This window comes from Sarcophilus harrisii, chromosome 3, assembly GCF_902635505.1.
Source record: "Sarcophilus harrisii chromosome 3, mSarHar1.11, whole genome shotgun sequence".
NCBI classification, from domain to species: Eukaryota; Metazoa; Chordata; class Mammalia; order Dasyuromorphia; family Dasyuridae; genus Sarcophilus; species Sarcophilus harrisii.
In genome coordinates, this window is record NC_045428.1 from 513,802,654 (window position 1) to 513,820,973 (window position 18,320).

Consider the following 18,320-nt stretch of genomic DNA (forward strand, 5'->3'; position numbering starts at 1 on the left):
TGAAGTTCTTAAATTTTTTTTAATTGCCGATATAATTGATTTCTTTGCCTTATAAATATTTTAAAACGTTTGTTGGAGGTATCTATAAGCTCCATCTAACTGCCAAATAAGTTCATGACACGGAATAGATTTAAAATATCCTGGAGATGAGCTACAAAGCCGAGAATCTCTTCGTACCCCGGGATTTCAAGACGAGGATACGGGTACCACTTATTTTCTACAATACGAATCCCAGCATGCATTGCCTCCGCTGCCGGGGAGTACGGGAAAACTGCATGCTGGGATTTGTAGTTTCCCATACGGGTGCGTTTGTATCTATGTTCTCTCTTTTCCTTTGTCCGTGTATGTTTCTGTGTGTGTGTCTTGTGTGTGTCTTACGTCTCTCTGCGTGGGCGTTCTCGCATTTGCTTTTCTTCGGCACCTACGCGGAGTCTGGCCCCGTCCCCGGAAGCGCTTGGCCCCAGCTGGGTAAGGGGCGGGGGCTACGAGCGTAGGTCAGAGGTTGCAGGTCAGACACCGCCTCAGCGGGTCGGCTTGATAGCTATGTAGCTCGCCGGCTGGGAGGTTGGCTGCGCTTTCTGGAAACTTCCTGCGAGAGAGAGCGTCGCGGGCTTTGCGGCCCTTGCAGCTGCCGCCGCCGCCGCCGCCGTCACCGCCTTTGCCGATCTCCTGGGGCTTGTTTCGCTCCCGTTCCGGGGAGGAGCCGCCTCTGCCGCCATGTTCGGCTGTCTGGTGGCCGGGAGGCTGGTAAGGGACTGGAACTGGTAGAGGGGCAACGGGGGTGGGCGGGGCGGCGGCGAGCCGGAGGGAGCCTCCCTTGGGGAAGAGGAGGAATGGTCCGGGACAAAAGATGTGTGTGTGCGCCCCGCGCGGGATCATGTAGGGAGTGTAACGCGGAATGGGGATCCATGTATTTAATGTGCGTCTCGTGTGAATGTGCGCATGTGTGGTGTGTTTTATGTATCATGGGTGGCGCGTTCCGCACTTTGTGTGAGGCCCTGTAAGTACCAGGTTTATGTTGTCAGGAGGGTTCGCTGCCTGAGAAGGGATGCGGGCGCAGATGTACCCGCCCACAGCCGCCCCTAGCGCTGTCATTCTCGCGTCCCTGCCTTACCCCTCCGCTTCCGCGCGCGTCGCGGGGGAGCCTGAGCAGCTCTGCGGGTATAACCACACAGGAGCTGGGGAGTCCTTCCCTTCCTCCTCTTGTGGCCCTCCGCCTGCCTAGCACGGCGCCTGCCACGTGAGGAGTAGGCGCTTAATGCTCTTGGATTACGGGTTGCGGATGGATAAACCCTTTCACCTCTGATCTTCCGAGTCTCTAAAACGGGAGATTGGTTAGACAGATGAGCTACAGACTGTTCTGTGTCATAAACCCTCCCTTTTCCCCACCTTGACAATCTGGAAAACCTGTGATCACCTCAGGTTGTTCTTAAATACAAATATATGGCATTATAAAGGAAATGGTGTTGAAATGACATTGAAATAGTTATCAAAATAACTAAAAATATTATAAATTAACACTAGAAGGGCCAAATGTATCAATTGATCATCAAAATTGTATTGAAAAAATTTTCAAAAGATTATCTGTATTTATGGATTAAAAAAAATGCTCTGTGTCGTATCAATTGATCATCAAAATTGTATTGAAAAATTTTCAAAAGATTATCTGTATTTATGGATTTAAAAAAATGCTCTGTGTCATGTATCAATTGATCATCAAAATTGTATTGAAAAATTTTCAAAAGATTATCTGTATTTATGGATAAAAAAAAAAGAATGCTCTGTGTCAGTCTAATATTTTTAAGATCCGGGCCTTGTAGTTTAAGAAGATAGAAAATTTTACTGCTTCACTTTAGTTCAGTGAGGCAGTGTTGGACTTAGAGTCAGGGAGGACCCGAATTCAAATCCAACCTTAACATCTCTGAGCTTCACTTTCTTCAGTTGTAATATGGGGGAAATGATACTTATCTTTCAGGGTTGTTTTGAGGATTAAATGGGATTTGTAAGTGGAACCTGGCATATAATAATAGCTTACACATTCTTATTTCCTTCCTCTTTTAGAAATTATAGTACTTTGAACAGAATGGTGGTGTAAACTTGATTTTTTTAAAAAGGGGATAAATAAGGCTGAAGTCCTATTTCAATATGGGACATCTATAATAATGATGATTGAAATTTTTTACCTTTGAAAGTGTGCAAAGCACTCACATATCTTTGCCCCCTTTGAGCCTACCCATACTGGTGTTATCTGCATTTTAGAGATAAGGAAATTGAAGTTCCTACAAGTTAAGTGATTTGTCCATAGTCTTCTAGCCTATGTGTGTCTCAGATATTCCAGATCTTCTAAGCTCTACATATTGTATTCTATGGACTACCCCAGAGCCAAGTCATTAATAACTTAATTAAGGTCCTACTCTTTGATACTGGGGAAATACAAATTAATACTTTACTGTTTATCCTCAAGGAACTATGGATGAGTAAATACAACATTTGGGGAGGAGAAGAACAATAAATTCTGATAGAATTGACATTCTTTTCAGAATTAGATAATTTCTTTAGGATATAATCTTGTACTGAAATCCTGCTCAGATACTTCATTGTGGCATTCAGGTGACTGGATTCTAAAAGGGTTTGTAGAAGAGTACATGATCTGACAGATTTTATCACAGTAGAAAAACTTTGTCTGAAATTTAATTTCCTGTCCTTTCTGTTATTGTTTTCCTTTGTAAATTTATTCTCTATTCTCAATATCAGTTCCAAGCATATCACCTGCTTTGCATTCCCAAGTACATCTTTGCCCAGTCTCATTTTCTTCATGTTACATGTTGGTGCTGTGAATCAATCAAGCATTTATTAAGTACCTACTAGGTTCCTAGTAGTGGTAGTCAGATGAATGAAACAGCACCCACCCTATTTTCTACTATCAGTTACCTTGGATCTCTTTCTCTTTTTCCTGCCCAAGTTTATCCCTTTCCAAAATCTCAACTTTAGATTATTCCCATGATCAGCTTTCTCCACTTCTGTTCCAGTGCTGCTGAATGTGGGAAGAAGCCGTTGTATTCAGTGACTTGGGCTATTGGCAACTTAGAAGTTTACTCTTTCCTGATTATATCAACTCTCTACAGTACTCCCATAACTCCAGATCTTGTTTGCTCAAAGAACTTTCAGTATCCCCTCCTCAAGTCTTCTTAGGACCTTGCTTCATACTTTAAAAAAAAAAGAAATCAGGCTTTCTTCCTTTCACTAGCCTCAATTCTATGCCTCAAATCCATTTGTCATTTCAACAAATTTCTTTTCAGCAAAAATATGCTATTTTTGATCCCACTTCTTCCCTGCTGCAGGAAATTATTTACTCCTTTGGTCATTCCCTCTTCCATTCTTTGTACCTAAAGCTTCTATCCCCTTTGTAAATATTCACTTGGGTTCACTGTCACCTCAAGCTATAATCACATATGTCTTTTCCTTTCATAGCCAAAGTACTATAAAAAATTATCTACCTTTATTGCATCCACTTTTTAACTCAAATGTTTTTCATTCCTTTAAAACTAACTTTTTACAAGATTGTGCAAGGTCTCCAGTGATCTTTGTTGCTAAATCTGTGTCCTTTCAAGTGTTCATTTTCTGCAGAATTTGATAATACCTTCTTCCAGGATATTCTTTTCTTACAGTGTTTTTATTTGTTAATTTTTTAATGGTATTTTTCAATCCTGGTCCATTTATGTGCCTATCCAGCACTTCTTAGTCTTTTCTGCAGTATTGTTATCCATGCCCTGGACCTTATATGTTGGTATGCCTAATGTTTACCTTGGTCTCCCTTTATTCTTAGTAATCTCATTAGCTCCCATCTCTATGCAGATGACTTCCAAATATGTACACCCAATTTTCATCTCTTTTTTGGCCTGTAATCATGTAACAATAATTTCCTGATAGATGTAATAGACATTTTAGATTCGATGTATCCAAAACTTTCCTCCAAACCCAGCCTTTTTTTGAGTCCTCGGTTTCTGCCATCACCCATGTTTACAACTCAGGAGGCCTGACTATATCATTCTCCCACCCTCATTATAACCTGGAATTTGCCAAATCTTGTCATTTCTACTTGACTCTCATTAATTGGCCAATAATTGGACCCTCCCTGAGCCTCTTTTGCTCACTGGGCTTTGATGACTCCGAGTGAATGTAAATAGAAATCGGTTCTGTACTTGCCAGAAACTCTGTGGGTCTTCCCTTCCAGACTGATTCTTTTAGGAAGTCAAATTGGGTCATCTTTTGCCTCAAATATTATCTATTCTTTAATTACTAAGTGGGTATTGCCTCACATAAGCTGAGACCTGGGAAAGATCTTGGCTTAAAAAGACCAAGGTCTCCCACTGCATCCAGGGCCATCTCCAGCTGTCCTGATCTATATCTTACCAGTGGGCCCAGATGGCTCCGAAGAAGAAAGGGCACAACCTCAGTCACTTAAATACAGTTCACTTGCAAGTCAAGAGCTCAACCTCCAGATATCACTGGTCCTCTCTGAGAATGAAGGACAAACAACTTTTCTATCTCCAGAGCATTTCACACCTATCCCTTTCTCTTTATTCAAACAGCTACTTCTGTCTAACTCAAGCCTTCTAATTCTCTTTTTTGTCTGGACTATTTTAGTACTTTCCCAGTTGATCTCTTTGCATTTATTCTCTCTTCTCCATTATATGTTTCTCTTCTCAATACATTTGCCAAATTAATTATAAAATTAATATGCCATGTCACTTTCCTGCTCATGAAGCTTCTGTTGCTCTCTCCTGCCTCTTGGGTAAACTATAATTTTTTTTTTTCTATTTAAAAGTAATCTACTTCCAACCTATCTTTCTAAACTAATAACATCTTTCTCTAATTCCTGTCATGTTTTATGTTATGCTATACATAACATTCCATTTTCTGTCTCTTTGCCTTTATCTTCACTGTCCCTTAGACTTGGATTGCCCTTCTTTCTCATCTCAGCCTTGGAACATTTAGCTCCCTTCAAGGTACTACTTAAGTGCCACTTTAGTAAAAAGTCTTTCCTGCTTTCCTCATAAGTTTTATTTCCTCACAACATTCTGAAATTGCTTTGTATTTATTTACTCATCTTTGTATATACTGTTTCCTCCTAATTAAATATAAGCTTTTTCATGGAAGGGACTTTTATGGTGGGGAGGGGTGGTCTCTGTTGCTCTAGCACCCAGCACAGTACCTGGCAAATGCTGAGTGCAGTGTAGAACTTTGGAATGACTTGTTAATACTCATTGATGGTTGTTGCTGGAAGATCTACTGAGTTCACTGAGGCTTATTACTGAAGAGCTGACTACATGGTATTTTAAAAAAATAATAATAACAACTTCTGAAAACCTATTAAAATGCCAGAAGGTTAGAATAAGCATCTGGGGATAATAAGAATATAGGGAAGGAGTCCCCATACTCATGAAATAATGGAATGTCAAATTAATGATACTTTGCAAATTTTATAATATATAATTATATATTTATAATGTATAAAATAATACTACTTTGCTAAATTTATGACATTTGATAAATGATATTTAGCACAACCCTTTGAGTTAGGTATTATCAACTTTTTATAGATGGAAAAATGAAACTCAGAATGATTTGTTCAGAGTTACATGGCTAGTAAGTGGCAAAGCTAGATTCAGGAATCATCAGATTGTAAAACTGGTATTTTTATATTTTATCATTGCTTCCCTCCCCCCCCCCCCCATCTAAGTTTTTGATGACCAGACTATCAAATAACTTCCTTAAACAGTATTAGTTGATCTTAAAATATTTGAATTTAAGTAGAACATCTAGAAACTAATAATTGACAATTTGATTTTGGTTTTGAGTGGATGGTTGGAGACTACTATGCTGTCTTTATGTATGGGTTTCTTAAAATTTATAAAGATTGTTTCTTAATAGTATCAAAATATTTTATAGTTGGTATAGTGGGCAATTCTTCAATTGATAACAGATTATAATCTCCTGTGGCATCATAGCTGTGTGATTCTTATCCAGATGATCTCATAAATTCTCTGTAGAGGATCTGCTCTTTATGCTGGGGAGAGAGTTGTGTTTCTTCAAATTCTTTTACTATCTGGGGGTAGGGTACCAACCTAGCATTCTGCTTGTCCATTTGTTATGTCTCAGTCTTGTTCCATTTCTGGTCATACATGTTTTTGATGTTGTTGATTATTTCTCTCACAAGTTATTCTACATCTACCAGAAAAAGATGCATTATATGTGATTTTGATTCTTTGGCGATTGTGGCAATTTATGATAGCGTCATTGGAAGAAAATTGGTGTTAAAAGAGACATTTTTGTGGGAGTGAGCAGTTTTAGTGTTAAATATGTTTTTATTTTGTTATAATTCTTTGAAAATTGCTTATCCATATATAACATATATGGTAACTATTATCTGAATGCTAAACTGGCCAGAAGATTTTGGCTGTGACTATGCCTGGTGACACAGTTAATTGTGTTGCATTGAATAGTTAAGGGTTCCAGAAGCTCACAGACTTTTTCATCTGAGAATTTTTTATTTTCTAGGTGCAAACAGTTGCACAGCAAGTGGCAGAGGATAAATTTGTATTTGACTTACCTGATTATCAAAGTATCAACCATGTCGTGGTGTTTATGCTGGGAACAGTCCCATTTCCTGATGGCATGGGAGGATCTGTCTACTTTTCATATCCTGATTCAAGTGGAATGCCAGTATGGCAACTCTTGGGGTTTGTCACGAATGGGAAACCAAGTGCCATCTTCAAAATTTCAGGTCTTAAATATGGTAAGCTTTATACAATTCTACATTTAAATATTTCATATTCTTTCTTAAACATTGTATGACTTTAAAGAAGTTCCCTCTTTTAGTGGTATTTTAATAAACAGATTGGGAAAAAATCAAAAGGTAAACCAGGCATTTAGTACTTCACAATATAAATTGTTGGTTTCTGAGATAGGAGATTAAACTGAGATGAGATACAATGACAACTCCATGTCAGACTGCAAAGTTAAGTTTCCTATAATCTTGAAACATCCCATTATCAATCCTGAAAATGGCAAATGCTGGAGAAGATAATCAGTCAATAAAAAAAAGAATAATACATTTCATTACTTTTGGTTTGCATGTGAATAATCAAGCTTAGGAAGATTGTAACTTGCCCAAGGTCATACTAAAAATTAGTGACAAAGCTGGAACTTGAGTTTATGGTTCCTGACTTCTGATGGACTGTTAACCCCTGAGAAGAGCACAAAGCTCCTGTACTGTGGCAGGTCATTTACTTGTTCAGTATGAAAATTTCTGGATTTCCCAAATATCTTCTAAATCCTAGAGAGCTGAAAATGAAAGTTTTCCTGAGGAATAGGAATGAGTATTTTTATAGGCTCAATGTTTGTATTCAGTTTTGGGAATATTACTGATCAGATATCAGTCTTTTTGATGTTCATTCATGAAAATAATAACAGCATAATCATTATATAGTGTTGAATATGATTTGTGAGTTTGTGTGTGTATTTGTACATGAATATAGAAAACTTTGTAGCCTAGCCAGATACATTTTTTCCCCAACAAAAGGCACAGAATTCGGAGATGAAAGAGACTCAGAGACTTGTTAATCTACAGAGAGTACCTGAGAAAATATCCCTTTCACAACACTATCAACCAATATTCATGCAGTCTTTGCTTGAAGACCTCAAGTGAATGGTAACCTTCTACTTTTCAGTGTGACCCACTCCACTTTTCTTGCATGGCTCTAATTTTTAGGAGTTTTACTTATTTCAAGCCTATGTTTGCCTCTTTCTAATTTGCATTATTTGATCTGATTTCTGACATTTGGATCTATGCAATATGAATCAAATTCCACCTGATATCCCATGATACCCCTTCAGATATTTGAATACACAGTTTTTTCTTTTTTCTAGGCTAATCATCATTTATATCTTTAGCAGTTTATCTGTATCCTAAGACCCCAGGGTATTGAAAGTAGAAATATTTTCCCCCTTTCTGCCTTTACTTAGCAATTTTACAATCAGCACTTCTCTTCCCCCTTATCCTGTCTTGTTCGGAAACTTTAGTATGAGGTAGTATATCTCTTTTTCTCCCTCCTCTTTCCACAAACTCCAACGTTCAGGTATTTTAATATCAAGATCTTTCTATTCTCTCTCCCTTTGTCCTCTGTATCTCAGAAATTTGGAAGAATTCTAAATCACAAAAAGGGCCATCTTTCATCTTTTGCCTGTTTTCCTTTGATAACTAGATGAGGATGTAGAGCAATATGAGGTCAGACATACTTATGATAATTTTTCAGCTAATCTGAAGAAAATTTAGTCCAAATTAATTAAATCAATAGATAATTGTAATTTTGCTTTCAGCTATTGTTTTGCACTGGGATCTGTTTTTATTATTACTTAAAATTGTGTTTCCCAGAAACTTGTTTAGTGAAGTAAAAATTTAGGTTGCCATTTTAATTTAAATAATGATAGATGAGAGGAAAATTATTTTTGTCTTTTCCTCTAAATTATCTCCACAGTATTGTTTCTGTTGTAATATGATTAGAGGCTTTTGCTTTCTTCCAGGAACAAAACTTCCTATTCTAAGTTTTGTTCAGTGATAGGTAGAAATAAAACAGGAACATAAAATTGTCTTCCAGTGGCTTGAAGTATATAAATTTTCTTAAAAGGGGAGTAAATGCTTAGCCTCAAATATCTGATAAAAGGGCAAACTCAATATTTGAAATTGGAAATAGTATATTAAAAATTAATTTGGGTGAATTTGTATTTTATTTATACTTTGAAGGCTTATAATGTCATTTCTAGTTTTGTATGCTCTGTATATTTTGTACATTAGCTGAATTCAGCCAAGGCTATCAGTGTGGGCAAATATTTTGGGGAATTGACATTAAAGTCTAGGCAGCAAAATCTGCCTGTTACTCAATTGCTGGTCGTAGTATATGTGTATTTGTAATTTTTGACTTATAGGCTTCAGAAGATGATGAAGATGTGGTAAGATGACATAAAAGAATTATACAATAAAATAAGGCAAGTCCTCAAAGAAATGGGAATATTAGATAATCTTACTTGTCTCCTGAGAAACCTATGTGGAAGCAGAATTAAACATGGACCAACCCATTGGTTTAATATTGGAAAAAGAGTAAGATAAGGCACTATATTGTCAACCTTATTTGGTTGGTTGTCCATTGTTCTTGAAGAGGACCAATTGACTTCACTTACGTTAGAATCAAGTTACAGTTGTGTCTGACTATAGCTGATCAGACCAGCATGAGTTCGGAATGCTCTGCCACAGGTTGGACACAAATAGGCTTTTTGAACATTTGGGATGAACTCTCTAACTTTGTGCATCTAGCATTTCATCTGAGTTAATTCAATTTTGTTTTGCACATAGAATGTAGCACCTTTTCTGATCATGCTGGGTGGTCTTGTGCCAAAGTTTCCCAAGTCATACAATCAGTTCTAACATTCTTAAGAGAGACCTTGAGAGTGTCCTTGTATTGTTTTTTCTGACCATCTTGTGAATATTTGCCCTGAGTTCTCCAAATAATATTTTTGGCAAGCATATAGTTGACACTCATACAATGTGGCCAACCCAAGAGTTGTGCTCTCTGCAGCAGAGTTGGAATGGTTGGCAGTTTAGTTTGAGAAAGGACCTCAGTGTCTGGTATCTTACCCTGCCAAGTGATCTTCCTAAGACAATTCAAATGGAAGCAATTCATTTTACTGACATGGCAGTGGTATGCTGTCCAGATTTCACAGGCATACAAAATGAGGTCAGCACAACAGCTTTGTAGACCATCAGTTTGGTCGTCAGTATAATGCTTCTCCTCCCCCAGACTTTCTGTCAGAGCCTACCAAACACTGAGCTAGCTCTGGCAATGCGTGTGTCAATTTCATTATCAATGTTCCTTCTCCTCACCTTATTTAACTTATATGCAGAATACATCATGTGAAACACCAGGCTGGATGAATCAAAAGCTGGAATTAAGGTTGCTGGGAGAAATATCTATTCTCAGATATGCAGACAGTACCCTCTGATGGCAGAAAGTGAAGAAGAATTAAGAAGCTTCTTGTTAAGGATGAAAGAGGAGAATGTAAAAGCTAGCTTGAAGTTAAACTTTAAAAAAACCTAAGATCTTGGCCAATGGTCCCATCACTTCCTGGCAAATCGAAGGAGAAGAAATGTAAGCAATGTCATATTTTATATTTTTGGGCTCAAAGTTCACTGCAGACAGCATCTGTAGTCATGAAATTAAAAGAAACTAGCTCCTGGGAAGGAAAACTATGGCAACTGGATAATATACTAAAAAACAGATATTACCTTGACAAAAGTCACTGTAATCAAAGCTATGGTTTTTCCAGTAGAATGTATATTATGAGAGTTGGACTCTAAGAAAATCTGAATTAAAGCAAAGTCAGATTTTAGAATATTGGTGCTAGAGGAAACTTTTGGGAGTACTTTGGACAGCAAGGAGGCCTTAACAGTCAACAGTTCAAACTACTCATTTGGTAGTCAAATATTGATGCTGAAGCTTAAATATTTTGGTCACATTATGAGAAGACAGGGCTCATTGGGAAAAACCCTTGATGTTGGGAAAGATTAAAGGCAAAAGAAAAAGGGGATGACAGAGGATGAGAATGAAGTATCATGGAAAGAACAAATATGAACTTGGATAGATTTGAGAGAGAGGGGAGGACAGAAAGGCCTGGTGTGTTATGAGCCATAGGGTCATAATAAGTTGGACACAACTGAACAGCGTTTCCCACTAAAGAATGTAACATCTTTGATGAAAAGTAGTTTTGATTTTCTCATTGTATTCCTATCATTTAGCATGCAGTAGGTGTTTAAAAAATGTGAATTAATTTAATATCACAAATTGGACTGAAATGCCCAAAAGATTACTATTAAGTATGAAAGGAGGCCCTTATAGCAAGTTCTGAATTTTGAGTCTGGGAGATTACTATGAAATACTGATATAGAGAATTATATGGTCTAAACATTTAAGAAATGTATTTTTCTTCTCTGTGTTAGAGAGAAAGAAGAGGTTGGTGACAGGAATGCCTGCTTGATAGAATATTGCAATAATATAGGGATCATATTTCAATTTGGAATGGTATGCTATCTCTGAAACTGTAAAAAAAAAGGTTAAGTTTGAGGAATAAAACAAAGGAACAAAAAACACAAATTTGGTGGATAAAGGGTAGAGGGAATCAAAGATGACTACTATATAGTTAAAAATTTTATTTAGAAAAACTAATAGTAATAGCAACTTATTTTAGATCAGTATTATACCATTTATAGGAAAGTTGGTACATAATGTAGTTTGATTTGATTCTCATAGTAACCTTCTGTGATGTATGATGTCTAGGAACAGGGTTAAATGACTTGGTCAGTGTCAAACTAGAAAGTAGTAGGATTGGTATTCAAAACCAGGTCCATGCTTTTTTTTGCTAGATTGTTATTTAGACAAAATTTTGAGGAATTTCACCACAGGCACAAGTAACTTATTTGCCTCAACTTCCTCCCTCTCTTTTGTCTTCCTTCCTTCCCTTTTTCCTTCCCTTCCTCCCTTTTTTCCTCCTTTTCTTCCCCCCTTCTTTCTTTCTTAGCTCCCTCTGGCTTGTACTAATATAATAACCTTTTATTTGTTTTCCCTGCCCCAAGTCTCTCCTCTCTTCATACTCTCTACTCAGTTACAAAGGAGATTTTTCTAAAGCAGCAGTTTGCTCTTTTCACTCCCTATTTAATAAGCTCCAGGGTCAAAAATAAATGCCTCTGTTTGTCATGTGAAATGACTAGATCTTACCTTACCTTACCATTAATCTTTATTTTTTAAAATTTGGTTTTAATTTATATTTTCTATTTCTTTTTTGTTTTATTTTTATTTTTTATTATTTTATTTTAATTTTATCTTTTTTTAAAAAAATTAATTTAATTTTATTTTTTAAATAACTTTTTTATTGACAGAACCCATGCCAGGGTAATTTTTCACAACATTATCCCTTGCACTCACTTCTGTTCCGATTTTTCCCCTCCCTCCCTCCACCCCCTCCACCAGTTGGCAAGCAGTCCTATACATGTTAAATAGGTTACAGTAGATCTTGGATACAATATATGTGTGCAGAACCGAACAGTTCTCTTGTTGCTCAGGGAGAATTGGATTCAAAAGGTATAAATAACCCAGGAAGAAGAACAAAAATGCAAGCAGTTTACATTCATTTTCTAGTGTTCTTTCTTTGGGTGTAGCTGCTTCTGTCCATCCTTGATCAATTGAAACTGAGGTAGATCTTCTCTTTGTCAAAGAAATCCACTTCTATCAGAATACATCCTCATACAGTATCGTTGTTGAGATATATAATGATCTCCTGGTTCTGCTCATTTCACTCAGCATCAGTTCATGTAAGTCTTGCCAATCCTTTCTGTATTCATCCTGCTGGTCATTTCTTACAGAACAATAATATTCCATAACATTCATATACCACAATTTACCTAACCATTCTCCAATTGATGGGCATCCATTCATTTTCCAGTTTCTAGCCACTACAAACATTCTTGCACATACAGGTCCCTTTCCCTTCTTTAGTATCTCTTTGGGGTATAAGCCCAGTAGAAACACTGCTGGATCAAAGGGTATGCACAGTTTGATAACTTTTTGGGCATAGTTCCAAATTGCTCTCCAGAATGGCTGGATGTGTTCACAGCTCCACCAACAATGTATCAGTGTCCCTGTTTTCCCACATCCCCTCCAACATTCCGTGTTATCTTTCCCTGTCATTCTAGCTAGTCTGACAGGTGTGTAGTGGTATCTCAGAGTTGTCTTAATTTGCATTTCTCTGATCAATAGTGATTTGGAACACTCTTTCATATGAGTGGTAATAGTTTCAGTTTCATCATCTGAAAACTGTCTGTTCATATCCTTTGACCATTTATCAATTGGAGAATGGCTTGATTTCTTATAAATTAGAGTCAATTCTCTATATATTTTGGAAATGAGTCCTTTATCAGAACCTTTGACTGTAAAAATGTTTTCCCAGTTTATTGTTTCCCTTCTTATCTTGCCTGCATTAGTTTTGTTTGTACAAAAACTTTTCAATTTGATATAATCAAAATTTTCTTTTTTGTAGTCAATAGTGATCTCTAGTTCTTCTTTGGTCATAAATTCCTTCCTCTTCCACAGGTCTGTCTGAGAGGTAAACTATCTTATGCTCTTCCAATTTATTTATAATCTCATTCTTTATGCCTAGATCATGAACCCATTTTGACCTTATCTTGGTGTATGGTATTAAGTGTGGGTCAATGCCTAGTTTCTGCCATACTAATTTCCAGTTTTCTCAGTAATTTTTGTCAAATAATGCATTCTTATCCCAAAAACTAGGGTCTTTGGGTTTGTCAAACACTAGATAATTAAAGTTATTGGCTGTTTTGTCCTTTGAATCTAACCTATTCCATTGATCAACTAGTCTATTTCTTAGCCAATACCAGATGGTTTTAGTAACCGCTGCTTTATAATATAATTTTAGATCTGGTACAGCTAAGCCACCTTCATTTGATTTTTTTTTCATTAATTCCCTTGAAATTCTTGACCTTTTGTTTTTCCATATGAACTTTGATGTTATTTTTTCTAGGTCATCAAAATAGTTTTTGGGAAGTCTGATTGGTATAGCGCTAAATAAATAGATTAGTTTAGGTAGTGGTAGTATTGTCATCTTTATTATATTTGCTCACCCAATCCAAGAGCATTTAATATTTTTCCAGTTGGTTACATCAGACTAAATTTGTGTGGAAAGTGTTTTGTAGTTTTGCTCATAAAGTTTCTGATTTTCCCTTGGCAGATAGTATTTTCCATTTTTTACATAACCATAGTATCTAATTCCTTTCTAGAAAGTCATTATGACAGATAGTATTTTTTAGAGAAGAAAAAGGCCAACTTAAAATACATTGAAAAAGCCTGAAAATGGGGTATCTAGTTGATGTAATGGATAGAGCACCAGCCCTGAAGTCAGGAGGATCTGAGTTCAAATTTGCCCTCAGACAGTTAACAATACCTGGCTGTGTAACCGTGGGCAAGTCACTTAACTCCAATTGCCTCAGCCAAAACAAAACAAAAAAAGAAGAAAAAGCACTAAAATACATACAGTATTATAATACCTGTGGACTTCTCACCTCCATAAATGGGTAAATTGATAGTGTCTTCTATCTCTTCATTCAAATCCCACTTGATTTTTGTACTTTTGTTCCACTTTTGTTTTCTTGATGTGTTTTTTCCATTTACTGTTATATTGTATACATTGTTTTCCTGTCTGCTTTACTCTGTTTCAGTTCATCCAGATCTTTCTATGCCTGTTTTTATCACATAAATCGTTTCTTACAACTCAGATATTCTATGACATTCACGTGCCATAATTGTTTGAACATTTCCCATGTGATAGATATTCTTTATAATTCTTAGCTATTACAAAAAAAGTATAAATATTTAGAGTACATGGGGACTTTTTTTTTTCCTACTGCTTTATTTTATTTTATTTTTTCCCCATTTACATTTCAAGAAGATTTTTAGTATCTGGTTTTGTTTTTTACAAGATTTTGAGTTCCAATTTTTCTCCCTCCTTTCCCCTCCCCCTTCCCCTATTTTGAAGATGATATAGTTTATACATGTGCTATCATATAAAATATATCCATATTAATCACAGTTGTGAAAGAAGAAAGAGATCAAAATGAAAAAAATACCCAAGAAACAATAAATTAAATGAAAAAAATACCCATCAGTTATCTATATCTGTCTTATGGATAGCATTTTCTTTTGTGAGTCCCTTGTACTACTTGTCTTAGATTATTGTATTGCTGAGAAGAGCTGAGTTAGTCAGTTGATCATCACATAGTGTTGCTAACACTGTGTACATTCTTTTTCTGGTTCTTCTAATTTCACTTTGTATCAGTTTATACAGATTGTTCCAGGTTTTTCTGAAATTTGCCTGTTCATTATTACATTCATATGTCATTGCTTGAATCCTCAATTGATAGGCATCCCTTCAGTTTCCAATATTTTGCCACCATGAAAAGAACTACTATAAATATTTTTTTACACATAGGTCTTTTTCCCCTTTTTATGATTTCTTTAGGATACAGATGTATTAGTGGTATTGCTAGGTCAAAGAGTATGCAGTTTTATTGTCCTTTGGGCATAGTTCCAAATTGTTCTCTAGAATGGTTGGATCAGTTCTTAACTCCACCAACAGTGCATTAGTGTCCCAGGATTTTTTTCTTTATCATTGGGTATTTGGGGGTATAATCCGAGTAATAATCTGAGGTTCAAAAGATATATCAGACATTAGTCACTTTGTGTAATTCCAAATTACTTTCTAAAATCATGTACCATTTCACACCTCCACCAACAGTTTATTAGTGTGTCTACCTTTCTATACCCCCTGCAACATTATTATAATTTTTTGACATCTTTCCCAATTTGCAGAATATTAAATAAATCTTAAAGTTGTTTTAATTTGCTTTTCTCTATTATTAGTAATTTGGAATCTTTTTTTATGTATATAGGAACATTTTGCAATTCTTTTGGGGACATTTTTGATTATATCCTTCTCTTTTGGGTTTATTTAAGGCTTTTTACATTCTGCTCCCCTCCATAAATTCACTCACTCTACAGTCTGGCCACATTGGCTTACTTGAAGTTCCTCGAACATGATCATTTGTGTCCAGAATTTGTAACTTTGCATTGACCCCCTCTGCCTAAGATATTCTTCTCATTCATTTCCACCTTTATTTTCCCTGGATTCCTTCAGCAATTAGCCCAAATCCCACCTTCTGAAGAGAACCTTTTCTCAGTCCCCTATTAGTACAGTCATTTTGTACAATGAAGTTTCCATTTAGTTTTTTAGAAACACGTTATTTTTACAAAATGAGGTATTTCATAGCAGTTTTTTTTTTTTTTAAACATGGTCATATTCTGTAAATTGTCTTAAATATCATAAGTAGTTATTTTTACTGTGGTCACTTTTTAAATAAGTAATAGCTTTTTATTTTTCAAAATACATACAAAGATAATTTTCAGTATTCACCCTTGCAAAACCTTGTGTTTTAAATTTTTTCCCTTCCTTTCCACTTCTTCCCTCCCTTAGACAGCAAGTAATCCAATATAGGTTAAACATGTACAATTCTTCTAAACATATTTCCACATTTATCATGCTGTACAAGAAAAATCAGATCAAAAGGGAACAAAAACGAGAAAAAAACAAGCAAGCAAACAATAACAAAAAATCCTGTTTTATGATTCACATTCAGTTCCCTTAGTTTTCTTTATGGATGCAGATGGCTTTCTCCATTACAAGTCTATTGGAATTGGCTGGAATCACCTCACTATTGCAAAGAGCCAAGTCTATCATCATCTATCATCACATAATCTTGTTGCTGGGCACAGCAATGTTCTCTTGGTTGTACTCACTTCACTTAGCATCAGTTCTTGTAAATCTCTCCAATTATGGTCATGCTTTCTTAACTTGTATGTGCCATTAAAAAACAAATAGAAACAAAAGTTTTGGGGAGATACCAGCAAACTTATTATTCTCTTTTATTTTATGCATAACAAGAGAAAAAATTTCTGTAGTATAATTGAAGTATATTCTTTTTGGTGTATCTGGTTTTTCATTTAGTAACAAGTCATTATTGAATATGTGGTGGTATTTGTAAGAAAATGATTTGACAGGTTTCCTTGCCTTTGAGAAGCTGGCAACTTTGCTGAGAGATAAGATAAGGCCTTGAAATTTAACACATTTCAGTAACAATATAAGATAAAGTTAAATGCCAAAATGAATGCTATAGACAAAGAGTACTAGAGAAATTCTCAGGGATGAAAAAGCAAAATGAGCCAATTTTAGAAAAAGCTTTATGGAATGTGTGTATCTAGAGTGGGTGTGACAGGAGATTATTCAGAATTGGAGAGATAAAAATGAAAATGATTCCATGGTACTGTGAAAGTACCATGGGGGTTATATTTGAGGAGTAGTATGAGGTAAAGGTGGAAAAGTGATAGACCAGATTGTGTTATGGTGGCAAAGAGGCTGATAAGTATGTTTTTGAAGTAATACAGGCTTGAAGTAATAATGGCCTAGATTTAGGGATTTGATAATGAATGGAAGAGAAAGGATATAAATGAAACATATTCTAGGCTCTGATGTTATGATAAATAAGCCAAAGAAAGGAATCTTAACTTAAAATTTTTGAGTTGGGTGTTTGAGAAAGTGTTGGGTATATTATATGGTCATACCTAATCTTATTTGAATTCTCTTCTTTTTACAGCTCTGGTCAGATAAGAAAGTTAAAATGTTGCTAATCTGCTTAATTGGTTTTCAGAATGAATAAGAAATTTATAGTAAAGATAATGCAAATCACATGGATAATTAAGGAAATAAGAAATCCATCAGGGTGTTTAGTATTGAGAACATAATCCTTCAATCCAGTGATTTGAAATATGAGTGAAAGTACTGGAAAGTATAGCAAGCATAGTAGCATCATCAGAGAGAACCATATCTCAAGTAGGGCCACAAGATGGAAGGAGAAAGGAAGAGGTTTAAGATTACTGTAAATTAGCGTACTGTAAGTATTTTCCTTCTGCAAAATTTTTGTGTAATAGAAATTTCTTTTTTATCTCCTATGATCCACTCTATCCCTTGCTTGGTTGTGAACTTTTCCATGATCCATAGATCTGAAAGGTAATTTCTTCTTTGCTTCTCTGTTTTATGATGTCACCCTTTATATTTGAGTCATGTATTTAATTGGAGCTTAAGTTTTGGTATATGGTATGAGATGTTGGTCTGTACATAGTTTCTATCAGGATGATTTCTAATTTTTATCCCTTCAATGAATTTCTTGCTCCCTTGATTTTTTGGGATTATGCCTTACCAAAGTATAGCCCTGTATTAACTCCCGCCATCTGCTGCCTTTGTTTTTACTCCTGTGCTCCTGAACAAAACAGAGGATATTATGAAAGTATGTGTGCTAACTTGATTCACTATAAATTTATGCTAGCTAATCTCAGTTGGATGCTTATCATAGCAAGCTGTGATACTACTCCCCCATAATTGATTCCTTAATCTATTTATCACAGTAGCTGTTTCAGAACTTTTCAGTTTTCCCATACCATTCCCTTCTGCCTACCCTCTTTGCTGAGAAACTTGCTTCATACCTTACTGAAAATTTGAGACCATGTTGTGAAAGCCTCTTTTTCTCCTCTTCTTTATCTTAGATTCCTTTGACATTGTTTCCTACTATCTTCTCTTCATTCCAGTGT

The 18,320-nt window shown here is 35.9% G+C and overlaps 1 protein-coding gene across 2 annotated transcripts in view; it reads left to right on the forward strand.

Annotated features, from left to right (window-relative positions):
• Positions 1 to 464: 464 nt before the first annotated feature.
• The window catches only part of HIKESHI (heat shock protein nuclear import factor hikeshi), a 35,324-nt gene continuing 17,468 nt past the window's right edge, over positions 465 to 18,320 (forward strand). The window contains exons 1-2 of one of the 2 annotated variants that reach the window (XM_003764595.3): positions 465 to 747; positions 6,562 to 6,799. In XM_003764595.3, the coding sequence (XP_003764643.1) occupies positions 718 to 747; positions 6,562 to 6,799 (268 nt within the window). In that variant the 5' untranslated portion in view covers positions 465 to 717. Of the gene's footprint in view, positions 748 to 6,561; positions 6,800 to 10,188; positions 10,206 to 18,320 lie in introns of those variants that run through there. The other variant, XM_031961898.1, reaches the window with a different exon arrangement.